We start from the raw sequence: 13,840 nt of genomic DNA, 5'->3' as shown, positions 1-13,840 counted from the left end.
TATTATTTTGAATGGTATTATTTTTAAAAATTAGACTTCCTTATTGATTTTTGCTGGAATATATAGGAGTAGCACTGACTTGGGTGCATAAGTAATCTCATTATATTTTATTTGTTCTAATATGTAGTTTATATGTAGCTTCTTTTGAATTTTTTATGTAGCCAATCATATAATCTTTAGCCAATCTAAAAGTATAGAAAGGTGACATTCTTGTTTTGTTCCTAACTCTTAAGGGAATAAGCCAAGTATTTTACCATAAGAATGTCTGCTATAAAGTTTTAGTAGATACCCTTTATCAGATTAAAGAATTTCCCATCCATTCATGGTTAACTAAGAATATTTTTTGTTTATTTTTGCTTTGGCTTGTTTTTAAGTTTGGCTGTTGAGTTTTATCCAATCCTTCTTTACTGATTTATTAAAATGATATTTTTCTCAGTAATATGTTAATATGGTGAATTTTAAAAAAGAATAGTAAACCTTCACATTCTTGAGATAACTCCAAATTGCTCATAATTTATTTATATATATAAATAAATTATATATATATCATATAAATAGATATGATATATATATATTTAGCTACAATTGGATTTCATTTAGGATTTTTGTACACAGTCCATGAATTTGATTTACAATTTTCCTTTCATACATTATTCTTGTCTGGTTTAGGTATCAAGATTACACTAGACTCAAAGTGAATTGTTTTGTCTTCACTATTTGCTCTCTAGAACGGTCTCTAGAATGCTTTGTGTATGATTATTTCATTCCTTCCAAAGTATTATTTTCCCTTAGGCTCTGAAGCTGTTTATATCACGTGGCATTGACTATTTACTTCTATTAATACACATCAATAACCAAGTTCTGACTAAGGAAACCTGGGTAGATAATGAATCTATCTTTCTGTATATATTGGGTTGTCCAAAAAGAACGAACTTTTTGGGCAACCCAATAATTTCTTCAGTTCATGACCCTAAAAAATAGGCAACTGAAGCATTTTTTTTTCTAATTTTCATTTGGAAGTCTAATATTAATCTACTTAAAAGAAAAGGAGAATCAACTTTATTATTTCTCATAATTATTAGTTATTCAAAGAATTACCCCAAAGACACTGGAAGCAAACCTCATTTTAGCCTCATTTCACCACAGAACAAATTCAAGTTGCAACATAAGGAGCTTACTTTAACTACAAGAAAAATTGTCCACTAAGCTGAAAACTTATAGAGGGCAGTTAGAGATCCTCCTAAGCTGGATATAGATTCTCTTTTAATTCCTTTAATATATCAAGGAATGAATGGACAACAGTTAAAACCACCATAAAAATAATTACCAGATCATATGAAAAGAGTCTAAAAGAAATCTCCAGATCTATCGGACACTGCTATTAATCTTTTCTTATTATTCTTTTAAAATAGTTTCATGCAAGTATGATTCTGTAAGGAAATTACATAAGCTGATGTTTTATTAATAATTTCCAAACAAGTATGAAAAATATTAGTGTAGACTGAAAAGATGTTAGTTTTGTCAAATTTGGGCAACAGGACAGTACTACCAAGCATGGAAGGTTCCAGTGCAAATTTGGGAGGTGCTAAGTGCTTAAGAGCACTCACTCAGAAGACACATGAGCCAGCATTCAAATACCAAACCTCCTTTTACTTGTTTACTACTGTCTGGTTTGAGAAAGTGACTTAGTTTTCTCATCTATAAAAATCTCTAATTTATTACTATGCCTAAGTAAGGTAATACATGTTACCTTATACACAAGGCTGAAATAGCTACATATTCAGGCTGATACTTTTCCCAGACCTGCGAGTACAGACTGTGAAACTTATGTTACTGTTGTAGCAAAGACCCAGAAAGTTGAATTCAGTGAGAAAGGAGAATATGGTTACCTGGAAAGACAGGCTTTAGTGACAGCACTGTGAAGATGTTCGTTAGGGTACTGTGACAGCCGACGAGAAATCCTCAACAGCTGTCTGGTAGAAAGGGATGCTGCCAATGACTGTGCCTACCAAAAGGCAAAGACAGGCTGTTAAGAGTCTTGTTTCAACTTGCTGAAAAGTCCCTTCGGATGGGTATCATAGCAGAATTCATTATTCCTAAGGACAAGGCCAAACTTAAAAGAAATATGTACTGTTAATGAACTACAAATAAAATAAATAAACAGAAACCAATTTACACTTAAAACATCCTTAAAGACATTTTTTTTTAAAATTCCATAAAAACTATGTATTAATTAAATTCAATTAAAGTACTGTGTATACATGTTTTTCTGGGGGGGGGAGGAGGCTGGATGGAGGTAAGATGTTACATTGTACAGATGGAACCTGACTTACAAATAGCCGTTATGTACAATTAACCATCTGTTCATTTTTTTTTTCCTGCTTACACAAAGCCAAACTGTTAAGATGGCCAGAAAATGCTTACAGTTTTAAGTAAATCTATGACTTCTGAAATAGAAAAAAGGAGTTGTGGACAATTTAGGCTTCTGATCATAGAGGTGTCAACCAGTTTTCACTTGGGGGGCAGCTTACAGTTTGGAATCCTTCTCTGACACTGTCAGAATAATTTTCCTTTGTGTTCTTACTCTTCCCCAAATCCCATTAATAGAGCTGCTAGTATAGAACTCAGGACATGGTAAGTACCAATGAATATTTGTTGACTTGAATTTGAAATTATCTTAGCAGGCAGAATAATGTAATAGTAAAGTTTATAAGCTTTGGAGTCAGACAAATCAGTCTTCCATTTATTAGCTGTGTGATTCTGGTAAGTGTCTTAATCTCTTGAAGCCCCAGTTTCCTCATCTTTAAAATGGCAATAATAATGCCTTCCCTTTTAAGGTGTTATGAGGAGTAAATTAGAAAATTATTCTAAAGCATTTAGCAGATGTTGGACACATATGGGTGCTCAACAAATGGCAGCAATTTTTTTTTTTTTTTTTTGGCTGCGTTGGGTTTTCGTTGCAGTCAAAGGGCTTCTCACTGCAGCAGCTTCTCTTGTTGCGCAGCACAGACTCTAGGCACACAGGCTCTAGTTGGTGCACATGGGCTCAGTAGTTGCAGCAGGCGGGCCCTAGAGCACTCAAGCTTCAGTAATTTTGGTGCATGGGCTCACTAGTTGCGGCACGCAGGCTCTAGGGCACGCGGGCTTCAGTAGTGGTGGTGCGTGGGCTCAGTAGTTGTGGCTTGTGGGCTTAGTTGCTCCACAGCATGTGGGATCTTCCCAGACCAGGGATTGAACCCATGTCTCCTGCATTGGCAGGCGGATTCTTAACCACTGCGCCACCAGGGAAGTCCAGCAATTATTATTCAAAGTCAGCCTCTTCAAAATGAAAAAAATCTGACAGAGGAAGGGAATGGGACCTACACATTAGTAGGAATCTAATGCATCAGATTATTACTGGCCTAATGTCTAACTAAGATCAGCAGCATTAGAAGATCGTGGTTTTCACTGAAAATCAAGAGAAGAGGAGAACTTTTGAAGTAAACTGGTCCACTGGTGGTGGTGGTGGGGAGGCACAGAAGAGACCAGGGTGAAATGTCACAGAGTCTGACAAGGGCAATAAAGTGGCCCTGAGCACCAGAGGAAACGGAGAAGGAGACTCTATTAAACTAACCAAGGATTCAGAATGGATGGTAGGAGGATGCCAAAACTACACTACGTTGTTTGTTCCTTTTAACACTTCGCTTAAGCCCATCTCTGTACATCGCAAGGAAGCAGAAAGTGAATTGGTTTCTCCTTCCTCGTGTATTTCACAGCTCCATGAGATGTTGGTCTGCTGTTATTAGCATTGTATTTCAGTTACAACATGGGTCAAACACTCCTTTGGGGACTAGATTAGGAGCATGACCACCATTTATGACATATCCTTTTTTCTATTAAAAAACACATTCTAAGTTACAAAGAACTCATAAGCAAAACATTTGATTCAGACTTCTTCAACAAATTTGCATTCTAGACGTGGAGACAATACTTAAATATAAGAAAGCATAAATTGCAATTCAAAATAGCATATAATTTAATGCAAAAATAAGTGGAGCACGTGACAAAACTGCTATAAGGGCTTAAAATGTTCAAATGGGTAGCAGAAATGCTATGAACAAAGGCATGAACGCGACAGGAACAGAAATACAAGCAGAATGTGAGGAAACCAGCCCAGCTTTACTAGAGGGTCCTGCTGGAAAGCTTGCTCCCTAATATCAAAGACCCGTAAATCACATTTTGAGGAGTTTGGCCCTTCTTCTAAGGGCAATAGGACTTAGTAACGTGATTTTAGAAAGACTAACCTGGCAGGAATATGCAAAGTAGTTGAAGGACAGAGAAAACTGAGACAGGAATCAGAAAGCTACTTCAGTCACCTACTTACAAAGAGATAAAGTCCTACAGTAAGGTTACTGGCAATAAGAAGGGGGAGAAGGGATCAAACAAATGTTTCAAAGGACTTGGCAACTGATGGATATGAGAAAGAAGGACGGATGTGAGAAAGTAGGAAGAATTAAGGATAAGATTGTTTCAGCCACTATGATCGAAAGTATTAGAAGTTAAATATGACTTAGCAATTCTCATCTTAATATTTGAGACCATGAAAAATTCCTATTTTAATCATGGAAAATGTATGACAAATGACTCCAAGCAGAAGATTCTTATGACAAGAGTCCTATTAAACCATACAGTAACTTTCCAGGTTACAAAATTCTAATCTAATTCCAAACATGACACTGAATTCAGGCTTCATATTTCATTCCAGTGATCAGTAAGGACTTCTTATGAGTTTAAAAAATACCACATCAGTTGATAATACCAAAATGCTTTGCAATAACATCCAGGACTAAATCAGAAAGAAGTTTAGGTTGAGCCACTTACGTGTTGAGTAAAGGGTTTGGCTATTTCTGTTCTCACGTTATTACCAACTGAAAATTGAGAACGTACTTTTAATTTAAAAATCCTAATGTACTTAACACTTATAATATCAAATTTCTAACTGCAGTTTTATCTTGCAAAAAAAGGGTGAGGATGTGAGCACATTCCCTTAGTTACCATGGTTATTCAGTTTAAGAGCACACCTCAAGGGTTTTTTTTGGATTAACATGATTAATAATAGTAATTCAGCTTAAAAATATGAAAGGTCTTTTCGAAAATTATTAAAAATAAATGTTCTATTTTTCCTCTTAAAGAATTATTTCTTTTATGAAAATGTAATGTTCTCTGGGAGAGAAAACTCCAGGGAAATCTATTTATAAATTAATAACAAATTAATTAATTTATTCATGCACTCCTCAAACATTTGTTAATTTTCTAGGATGTGCCAGGCACCAGGGTGGGAAATAGCTGGTGCAAGGACGCTCTGACCCTCCTTTGTCCCCCTGAAAGCAGGAAATGAATCTCCCATGAAAAAGATACCGTCCCTGTACCAGGAGGGTAGAAAGCATCCTTATCACCAGAAATAGGAAATTTAGGACTGAGAAGGCTATATAAACAAACCTTGTTTCTTCTTCACTTAATTACTACCCCAAGCCCAAACTTCTTTGTGTTGTCAATTCTTCAGAATTTTATTGTTTCTCTGACTAAAAGGTATAAAAGCTACCTGCTTTGGTCACTTTTTTGGGTTTCAGATTTTTATGGGGCTTCTGCATGTACAAAATTAAATTTGTTGTTTTTCTCCTATTAAACTGTCTCATGTCAATTTAATTATTAGGTTAGCCAAAGGACCTAGAACAAAAGAAGGTAAAAGTTTCCTGCCCCTATAACATCCCAAAATGTAAATACAATCCGAAATAGAGAATCAATGAGGAAGAAGAAGTTAGAAGCTGAAGATAAAGTTGTAGGCATTAACACAGAGGTGATACTTGAAGCCATAAGAATACATGAGATTGCTCAGCACAGGGGACAGAGAAGTAGACCCAAACCTCCTGGAATACCCAAGTACTCCCCTAAAGTTAAAAGTTGTTTACTATGACACCAGCCATGAGGAGCTTAAGATACATACATAGAAGAAAGCATAGCATAAGGGATAAATATATCAGCTTAAAAAATAGATTTCAGGGCTTCCCTGGTGGCGCAGTGGTTGAGAATCTGCCTGCCAATGCAGGGGACACGGGTTCGAGCCCTGGTCTGGGAAGATCCCACATGCCACGGAGCAACTGGGCCCGTGAGCCACAATTACTGAGCCTGTGCGTCTGGAGCTTGTGCTCCGCAACAAGAGAGGCCGCGATGGTGAGAGGCCCGTGCACCGCGATGAAGAGTGGTCCCCACTTGCTGCAACTAGAGAAAGCCCTCGCACAGAAACGAAGACCCAACACAGCCATAAATAAAATAAATACATAAAAAGAATAAAAGAATAAACAGGAGCTGTTGTTTAAAAAAAAAAAGGGTGCCGTGATCAGATAAGCATGGGAAGCTTGGCACACTCTATCTCTATGGCCCTTTAAAAAAAAAAAAAAAAAAAAAAGATTTCAAAGCACTGAACTCTAAGAATATAAAGCAGCAGCATGTCAACAACAGAAAATCCTATGGAAAATAACCCAGACTTACTGTTGGATCCTGTGTCTCTCTGAGTTTGTGTGTAAATGATAACAATTTGTCCAAAGCTTCCTGAGGCATATTTGGGACCTATTTTATAAGAGAATTAAGGAAAGAAAGAATAAATTGGGATATATGAAAAATCAACCAGAAATTATGGCTACTTATCAAACAATATGAGAATTACATTTTTTGAAATCTCTGATTATAGGTATCATGTTTAACCCGTGGATAAATTTGCTTATTCATCTTCTCAGGAAACACTTCTGCCTCTGCTTTCTCTTTAAGAATCAGGTAAAAACGATGTGGTACATATATACAAATGAATACTCCTCAGCCACAAAAAGAATGAAATAATGCCGTTTGCAGCAACATGGATGCAACTAGAGATTACCATACTAAACGAAGTAAGTCAGAAAGAGAAAGACAAATACTGTATGAGATCACTTATATGTGGAATCTAAAATATGACACAAATGAACCTATCTATGAAACAGAAACAGAATCACAGACATAGAGAATAGACTTGCCAAAGGGGAGAAGGGTAGGAAAGGGATGGATTGGGAGTTTGGGATTAGCAGGTGCAAACTGGCATATATAGAATGGATAAACAACAAGGTCCTTCTATATAGCACAGGGAACTATATTCAATATCCTGTGATAAACCATAATGAAAAAGAATGTATATATATATATATATATATATATATATATATATATATGTATAACTGAGTACCTTGCTGTACAGCAGTAATTAACACAATATTGTAAATCAACTATACTTCAATTAAAAAAAGAAAAAGAATCAGGTAATCAAAACCAGGCCACTCTTCATTTACAATTCCATCACCAGGACAAAACTGAAAGGAGCCTCTAACCAATTAAAAACTGGCATAGAGTGTACCCATAAGAAACTTTTCATATATTATATCCTTTTTTGTTAGCTTCAACTCTAATTTAGGCACTTTTCTTACTGAAACCAAACTCCTTCATTTAGTAGTAATCTTATATCTATGCCTACTAAGAGATGTAAGGTATCCTTGTATAAAGGGCGGATGCTCAAGCTGTGCATTTTTTCAAGGACTTTAAAACCACATACCTGGGGGGTGGGGAAAGGATGGATTGGGAGTTTGGGATTAGCAGATGCAAACTATTATACAGAGAATGGATAAACAACAATACTGTATAGCACAGGGAATTATATTCAACATCCTGTGATAAACCATAATGGAAAAGAATACAAAAAAGAATGTATACATATGCATTACTGAATCACTTTGCTGTACAGTAGAAATTAACACAACATTGTAAATCAACTATACTTCAATAAAATAAATAAATAAATAAAAACCAACCACATACCTGAGGGGCATGATCTATTTATCAATGAACTCTGAAGAACAGTTGCCCCAAAACATACACTGATTGCTTTTAAGTACACCAATTTTAAACTAATTAAATATGTATTTGTATTGAATAATAAGAAATTTTTACATAAATAATAACGAGTTTAAAATTTTAATTTAAAAAGAGCAGGAGTTGTTACAACAATGACTGGTATCATGTGACTATTTCAGAAACAAACTGCTCAGGGTTTCTTCGGGCATTTAAGTAATTGGAACTTTTAAAATTTGAAGCTCTATTCAGTACATACTCATTTATTCTTTAAATCAATCCTGTGATGTAAGAAGTAGTATCATCCCCATCTTCAGATGAAGAGCCTGGTTGAGTAATTTACCCACGTTCTAGAAGCTAATCAGTAGTGGATTTGACATTTAAAGGCAAGCTATTTGACTTTAAAGCCTATGCCCTTATCCACAACCATGCTCATAAGACCTAAAATTAATTAATTCATTCTGGTATTTCAAAGGGGATGAGTGCATTTATGTAAAAAGTTAATTATTAGTGATCTAGAATAGTACTGTCCAATAGAACTCTCTATGATGTTGGCAATGTTCTTTATCTATGCTATCGGCCACTTGAAATAAGACTGAGAAAATGAATTTTTGAATTTGATTTAATGTGGCTAGTGCTACTACACTGAATACTGCAGTTCTAGAACTCCAAAAGTGCTAAACAAGTGCTTGGTTAAGGCAGACACTGCATTAATAGTTTACATACACTACAAGCCACTAGACAACTTATCAGTTAAGTATAGGATATATTACAATCCCGAGGGGACCAGGACTACTTAGTATTTTCTACAAAATCTAAGGAACTAAAATATATTTGGCCTCTCCTAATAGTAGGAACTTAAAATTTAGTCACCTTCGGCTGAATATAAAAGGAAAAGGAATCCCCAAACTGCTTCCACATGAGGGAAACGGAGAGATAGCCTACATTCATGGTTCTCAAAGTGTGGTCCCCAGACCAGCAGCTGTCAGCATCCCCTGAGAACTTCAGAAGTGCAAATTCTCATGTTCCATCCCAGAACCACCGACTCGGCAATCTGTCATTTAACAAGCCCTCCAGATGATTTTGAAAAATGTTGACATCTGAGAACCATTTTATGAGGAAATCTGGAAATTAACAGTGAGAAAAAGCCCAAAATATCCAACTCTGCTCAAGCAGGTGTCACAAAGACCTTAAAAAGAGAACAGCTGAAGGCAACAGGCTAGAGCTGGCCTCACTCTTACCATTTCCTTAATCACTTGCATTTCTTCACTTTTGACAAGTGGTTTCATGTAATGGAAAAAGAACATGGTTAAGAATTCTGGTCCCAGCCACTGCTGTGCCGTGCTTCCAGTAACAGGGGGTTCTGCTAAGGCGATGATTCTGAAGGAGGGGTGGACAGGAAAAATCGATCTAAAAGGAAAAAAATTTTTTCAAAACATAACCTTTTATGTTAGAAATTAGGTCATGGTAGCTAAAGCCTAGGCAATAATAAGGCTGTACTACAGTTAAAGCTATTATCCAAAGAACAAGCTTTGAAAAAACAAGTCGGGACATTCTAAAAACCTAAGATTAAAACAAAAGAAGAATCACCAACCATTAATATTTATGATGTACCACATCCACTGATGAAACTCCATCCCTGGTACAAACCACCGTTTTGGATATGTTGTTACACCTACGATAAATTTTCTCCATAGTCCCTTGAAACATAACCCCAAACAGTCCATATTTATTTCATAGGTCCACTGTCTTTATTCAAAATCTCCTGTCTTGCAAGGAACCCACTCTACGTCAACCATAGAAATACCAAGAAGTATGATTCAGGATAAGAAGGCTTTTTATAATATAGACAATTTAAGCAGCATAAGGGATTGGATTAAAATTAAACTTTGGATTGGCAATAAGAATACTTAGGTCTTAAAAAGGTAGAGAAAAGTGAACTTCTACATAATTCACTCTTTTGTCATTTTATAGGAAACCATATGATTTTTAAAGTAATCTCTTTGATAAATCTCTGCTAGGGAATCTGAGGATGTAAATATTCTAGGACACACAGAGGAATAAAGTAAGACTTCCCATGTTTTGTGAAATGACTTGAGTAGTTTTTGAAGAAGGAGCTAGAAACCGTTTATCATGATCTAATCATGAGTAATATCCTCAGTTCTTATCAATTTTCAAAATTGCAGTGCAAATAGACCTTTTGAGGGTTATATCATCCTTGCTGAGAAAGGAGAGATGAAACTCAAACACTTGCGAAGATCTTCAGAAAAACAAAAATAAAGGGACCTAAATGGCATTTCTTCATTGCCATTAACTATTGTGGTAGAACTCAAGTTATGTGACTGGGCAGTGAGAACATCAGGAGATAGGACATGTGTAGAGAGAATCAAATAAATACTCTGAAGATTTCAGATAAGAAAAAGTCCTCCCAATAGAAAAGGTAGGTCCACTGAGTCCCTGACTGCATGATCTGTACTTTTAGGGGGCGACAGCATAATTTGTAAGTCAGGGAAAAGCAATTTTTAGAAATGGTCATATGAAAAGTCTGGATGAATTCCTAAAAGCTACCAAATACCATTTCATTTCTCTAGGTAGGAAAAAAAAAAAAAAGACTTCTTTTTCCCAAGCATGGCATGGGGATGATCTGTTCAAAGGAGTTGTTCTAGGAAAAGAGGAAAGGATAACAACACAGATAATGCCTGAAAGTCCTGAGGATAACACGGTCACTCATGATTGCTAGTAATTAGACAGTCACCTAACAGAACCTGGACAGAGAAAATTCTATGATCTGAAAGCTAAAAGGAAAGGTTATTCCATTTTCCACTTCTGCTAAGTGATTTGCTATAATCCAGAAAAGTCTGCTTCATGGCCCAGCAACAGATGTTGGATTCATCCTTGATCCTCCTCTCTCCTAGCTGGGACAAAAGAAGGTGGCAGAGACAGAGCTTGCTTATTTGTGCTTTGTTCAAAATTAAAGCTGCAAATGTAATTTTTTACTCAAGACAGTGAGGGATACTAAATTAGGGAATAAACAAAGCCAAAATTCAATAAGCAAGCCAAAAGAGGAAGTCCAATTTACACCTTAAACCAATAGGTCAGGAAGAGGTACCATAGCTGAGCTGTAAATTCAGGCCTAGAAGAACCATTAACATGAAAGCAAGCTAGGTGGTTTTAACTAATATAGGGGGATGGTTATTGCTTATGACATGCATTGTCTGTGGCTTGCTTTCTGGTACTGACTCTAGCAGGGTACCCAAATGAGTTGGATAAAATTAAAGGGGGCAGTTTGTGAGACAGCTGATGTGACAGGCAGAGAAGTGTATGCTGACAATAAAAACAGCCATCAAACTACTGAATAACAGGATGAGAGGGATCTTTTTGTTTGTTAGGATCTCCGCAAAGGCTTCCTTACATATAAAAAGGTCATATGGAAAGTCATTTCCTGATGAAGTTAGGTTCTCCAAGCCTGAAAGTTAGAGAGCAGAGTATTCCTGAGGATCAGCCATGTACTTTCAGGTGATCTGACATACTGGTGGGTAACACAAAGGCTGAAGCAGTGGTAAATAACTGAGAATTAGGAAATATGCACTATGAAAATTTAAAATCAAGGGTTAACTTCAATTTTACTAGAATTTAACAACAAATAACAAATGAAACTAAAGATATGGATTAACTTCAGATAAACAGATATTATTTCATAAAGATTAAAAAATTTTAAAGCAAAAGATCTTTTACAAGGACTTAAAAAATTAAAATATTGCGGTCAATATGTTTGTTTGGGGGCATAAGTTTTTAGAGAGTAAAGTACTTTCCAATGCCTCTCAGCAATAAAAAGGAATGAATTATTGATATACATAACAACATGGAATATCTCAAAATAATTATGTTGAGTGAAAGAAGGCAGATCCAAAAGAGTAATAGTGTGTGATTCCATTTATATAAATCTCTAGAAAATACAAGTTATATAGAATAACAGGAAGCAGATTCCTAGGGGTAGAAGAGGGTGAGAAGGGGAGAGAGGGATTACAAAGGGGACCAAGGACATTTTGGGGATCATAGATGTAGTCATTATATTGATTGTGGTGATGGTTTCATAGGTGTATAAAAAAGCCAAAAATTATCAAACCGTATACTTGAAATATGCAGTTTTTAATATGTCAATTATACCTCAACAGAGCTTTAATAAAACAAAAAATTCAATAAATTTCTATCTTTGAAGGAAATTACATGCTACATTTTTGTCAAATGCGTTTATTAAGGAACTTGAAATAACAATATAGAAGGTTTTTATAAAGATATTAATCATGAACTGGAAGAGGATTTTGTAACTGGCCTTCCACACTATAATACTAATGTTCCAACTCAGAATCTGGAGGTTATGCAGTCCTGTACACAGTCCATATTTCTCCTTTTTTGCAATGTAGCAAACTGCATGGACACACCTAACACATCTTTATACCACACAGTGTCTAGTGTGATGATAGATGAGAGATAGATAGATGGATGGATAGATAGATAGGTAGATAGACAGATAAATGTATTGCTGTTGTTAATAACCACCACTGCAAGAAAATTTTTGAAGACCTTTGGTGGCAAGGACAAAACAAAGATAAGTGATAAGAACTGAGAATAATGGTTTCCCATTCAAAAGCAGAGCAGCTAGTCTAAATCTGGTCTTGAATGAATTTTTGAGAGAAGGTTCGTTCTTGCATCAAATATGTGATACATTTGTATATAAAAAGACATAAGCAATACACACAATAATAAGTAATGAGATCCTTCAAAGGTACAGAGTTTAGAACTTTTCCTTGACCATAAAAATGTTTAGGATTATTTTTCAAAATCAGAATTTGCATACAACGCTTTGTTTTGAAATCAAACACAAAGACTTGGGCATAAAATCCTAGATCTACCTTGAATTTTGTTAAAAATTTATACAGCCAAATGTTCTAGCAAAGAGATCCTGAGGTTTCTGGGGGAGGTAGGAGAGTACCTACCTCGAATGCTCAAATCCTAACTATCGTCAAACATGAGTAAGAGTAAAAGGGTCCAGGGAATGTAACGGATTGAGGATTGTGCCCAATGTCCACTTACAGTTCACAACTGATTAATAAAAACTGGGAGATTATAAACTGTCTTCAATGTTTAATCACAATCAACAAAAATATTCAATAAAAATGCAAAAACATTAGAGCATGTATAATGACAACTGAGACTAGGCCCCTAATCTTTATTTCTTCCCTGAGGTAACCAGAAGCCTTATTTTTGGTAAAATAAACTATTAGTAATTCACAGAAACTCTCACCCCCCTCATCTAGGCTCTGACCAACAGCAGGAAGGGACACATTTAGCAGCCTATAGTATTGTACTCCCCCTTTCCCCAAAGCAGTTTTCTCATCAAAGGAAGTAGTTCTATTTCAGTCCTTATTTCCTGTGAGAAATGCAGGCATGGTGTCTGGTGTGCGTGGCCATCATGTTATTTCTAACGACCACGTCCACAGTATTCCTGGCATCTTGCAACAGAAGAAGGAAAGTCTCTAACATTTCTTAAGCTATTTCTAAGGGAACATTAGCTATGTCATTACCTGCAAAGAATACTAAGGAAACGATCAAGGTATATGATCTTGGTGAAGGATTAGACCCCAATGAAGGTAAGCAAAGGAGTCAAATATAATTGTATAGAAACTGGGTTTCATACTATGAAGCTGAAAGGCTTGGAAGCTCACTGCTAGTAGATGTTAATTATGAGACACCATGTTATCAGATTTGTCATTAAAAGCCAAAGTATTCCTAATTAGTAGATTCATAAAAGGAAACATTGCTAGCTCAGAAAGTTATCTACAACTGGATTAACAGAATTACTTTACCTTGAGTTTTCTAGAATTTATTCTAGGTTAAGATTTATTCATTTTTCAAAAACATTTACTAA

General features: G+C 35.8%; 1 protein-coding gene across 4 annotated transcripts in view; it reads right to left on the bottom strand.

Moving 5' to 3' along the window:
• Positions 1 to 13,840, bottom strand: part of VWA8 (von Willebrand factor A domain containing 8) — a 372,416-nt gene that overhangs the window by 229,097 nt on the left and 129,479 nt on the right. For all 4 annotated transcript variants that reach the window (XM_068526337.1, XM_068526340.1, XM_068526339.1 and 1 more), the window contains exons 15-17: positions 9,153 to 9,321; positions 6,529 to 6,606; positions 1,890 to 2,005 (exon numbers count right to left, since the gene is read on the bottom strand). In XM_068526337.1, the coding sequence (XP_068382438.1) occupies positions 1,890 to 2,005; positions 6,529 to 6,606; positions 9,153 to 9,321 (363 nt within the window). The remainder of the gene's footprint in view (positions 1 to 1,889; positions 2,006 to 6,528; positions 6,607 to 9,152; positions 9,322 to 13,840) is intronic.

Source organism: Eschrichtius robustus, chromosome 18 (assembly GCF_028021215.1).
Source record: "Eschrichtius robustus isolate mEscRob2 chromosome 18, mEscRob2.pri, whole genome shotgun sequence".
Classification (NCBI taxonomy): domain Eukaryota; kingdom Metazoa; phylum Chordata; class Mammalia; order Artiodactyla; family Eschrichtiidae; genus Eschrichtius; species Eschrichtius robustus.
Note: the sequence above shows the minus strand (reverse complement) of the source record. Positions and strands in the feature narration are given on the sequence as shown.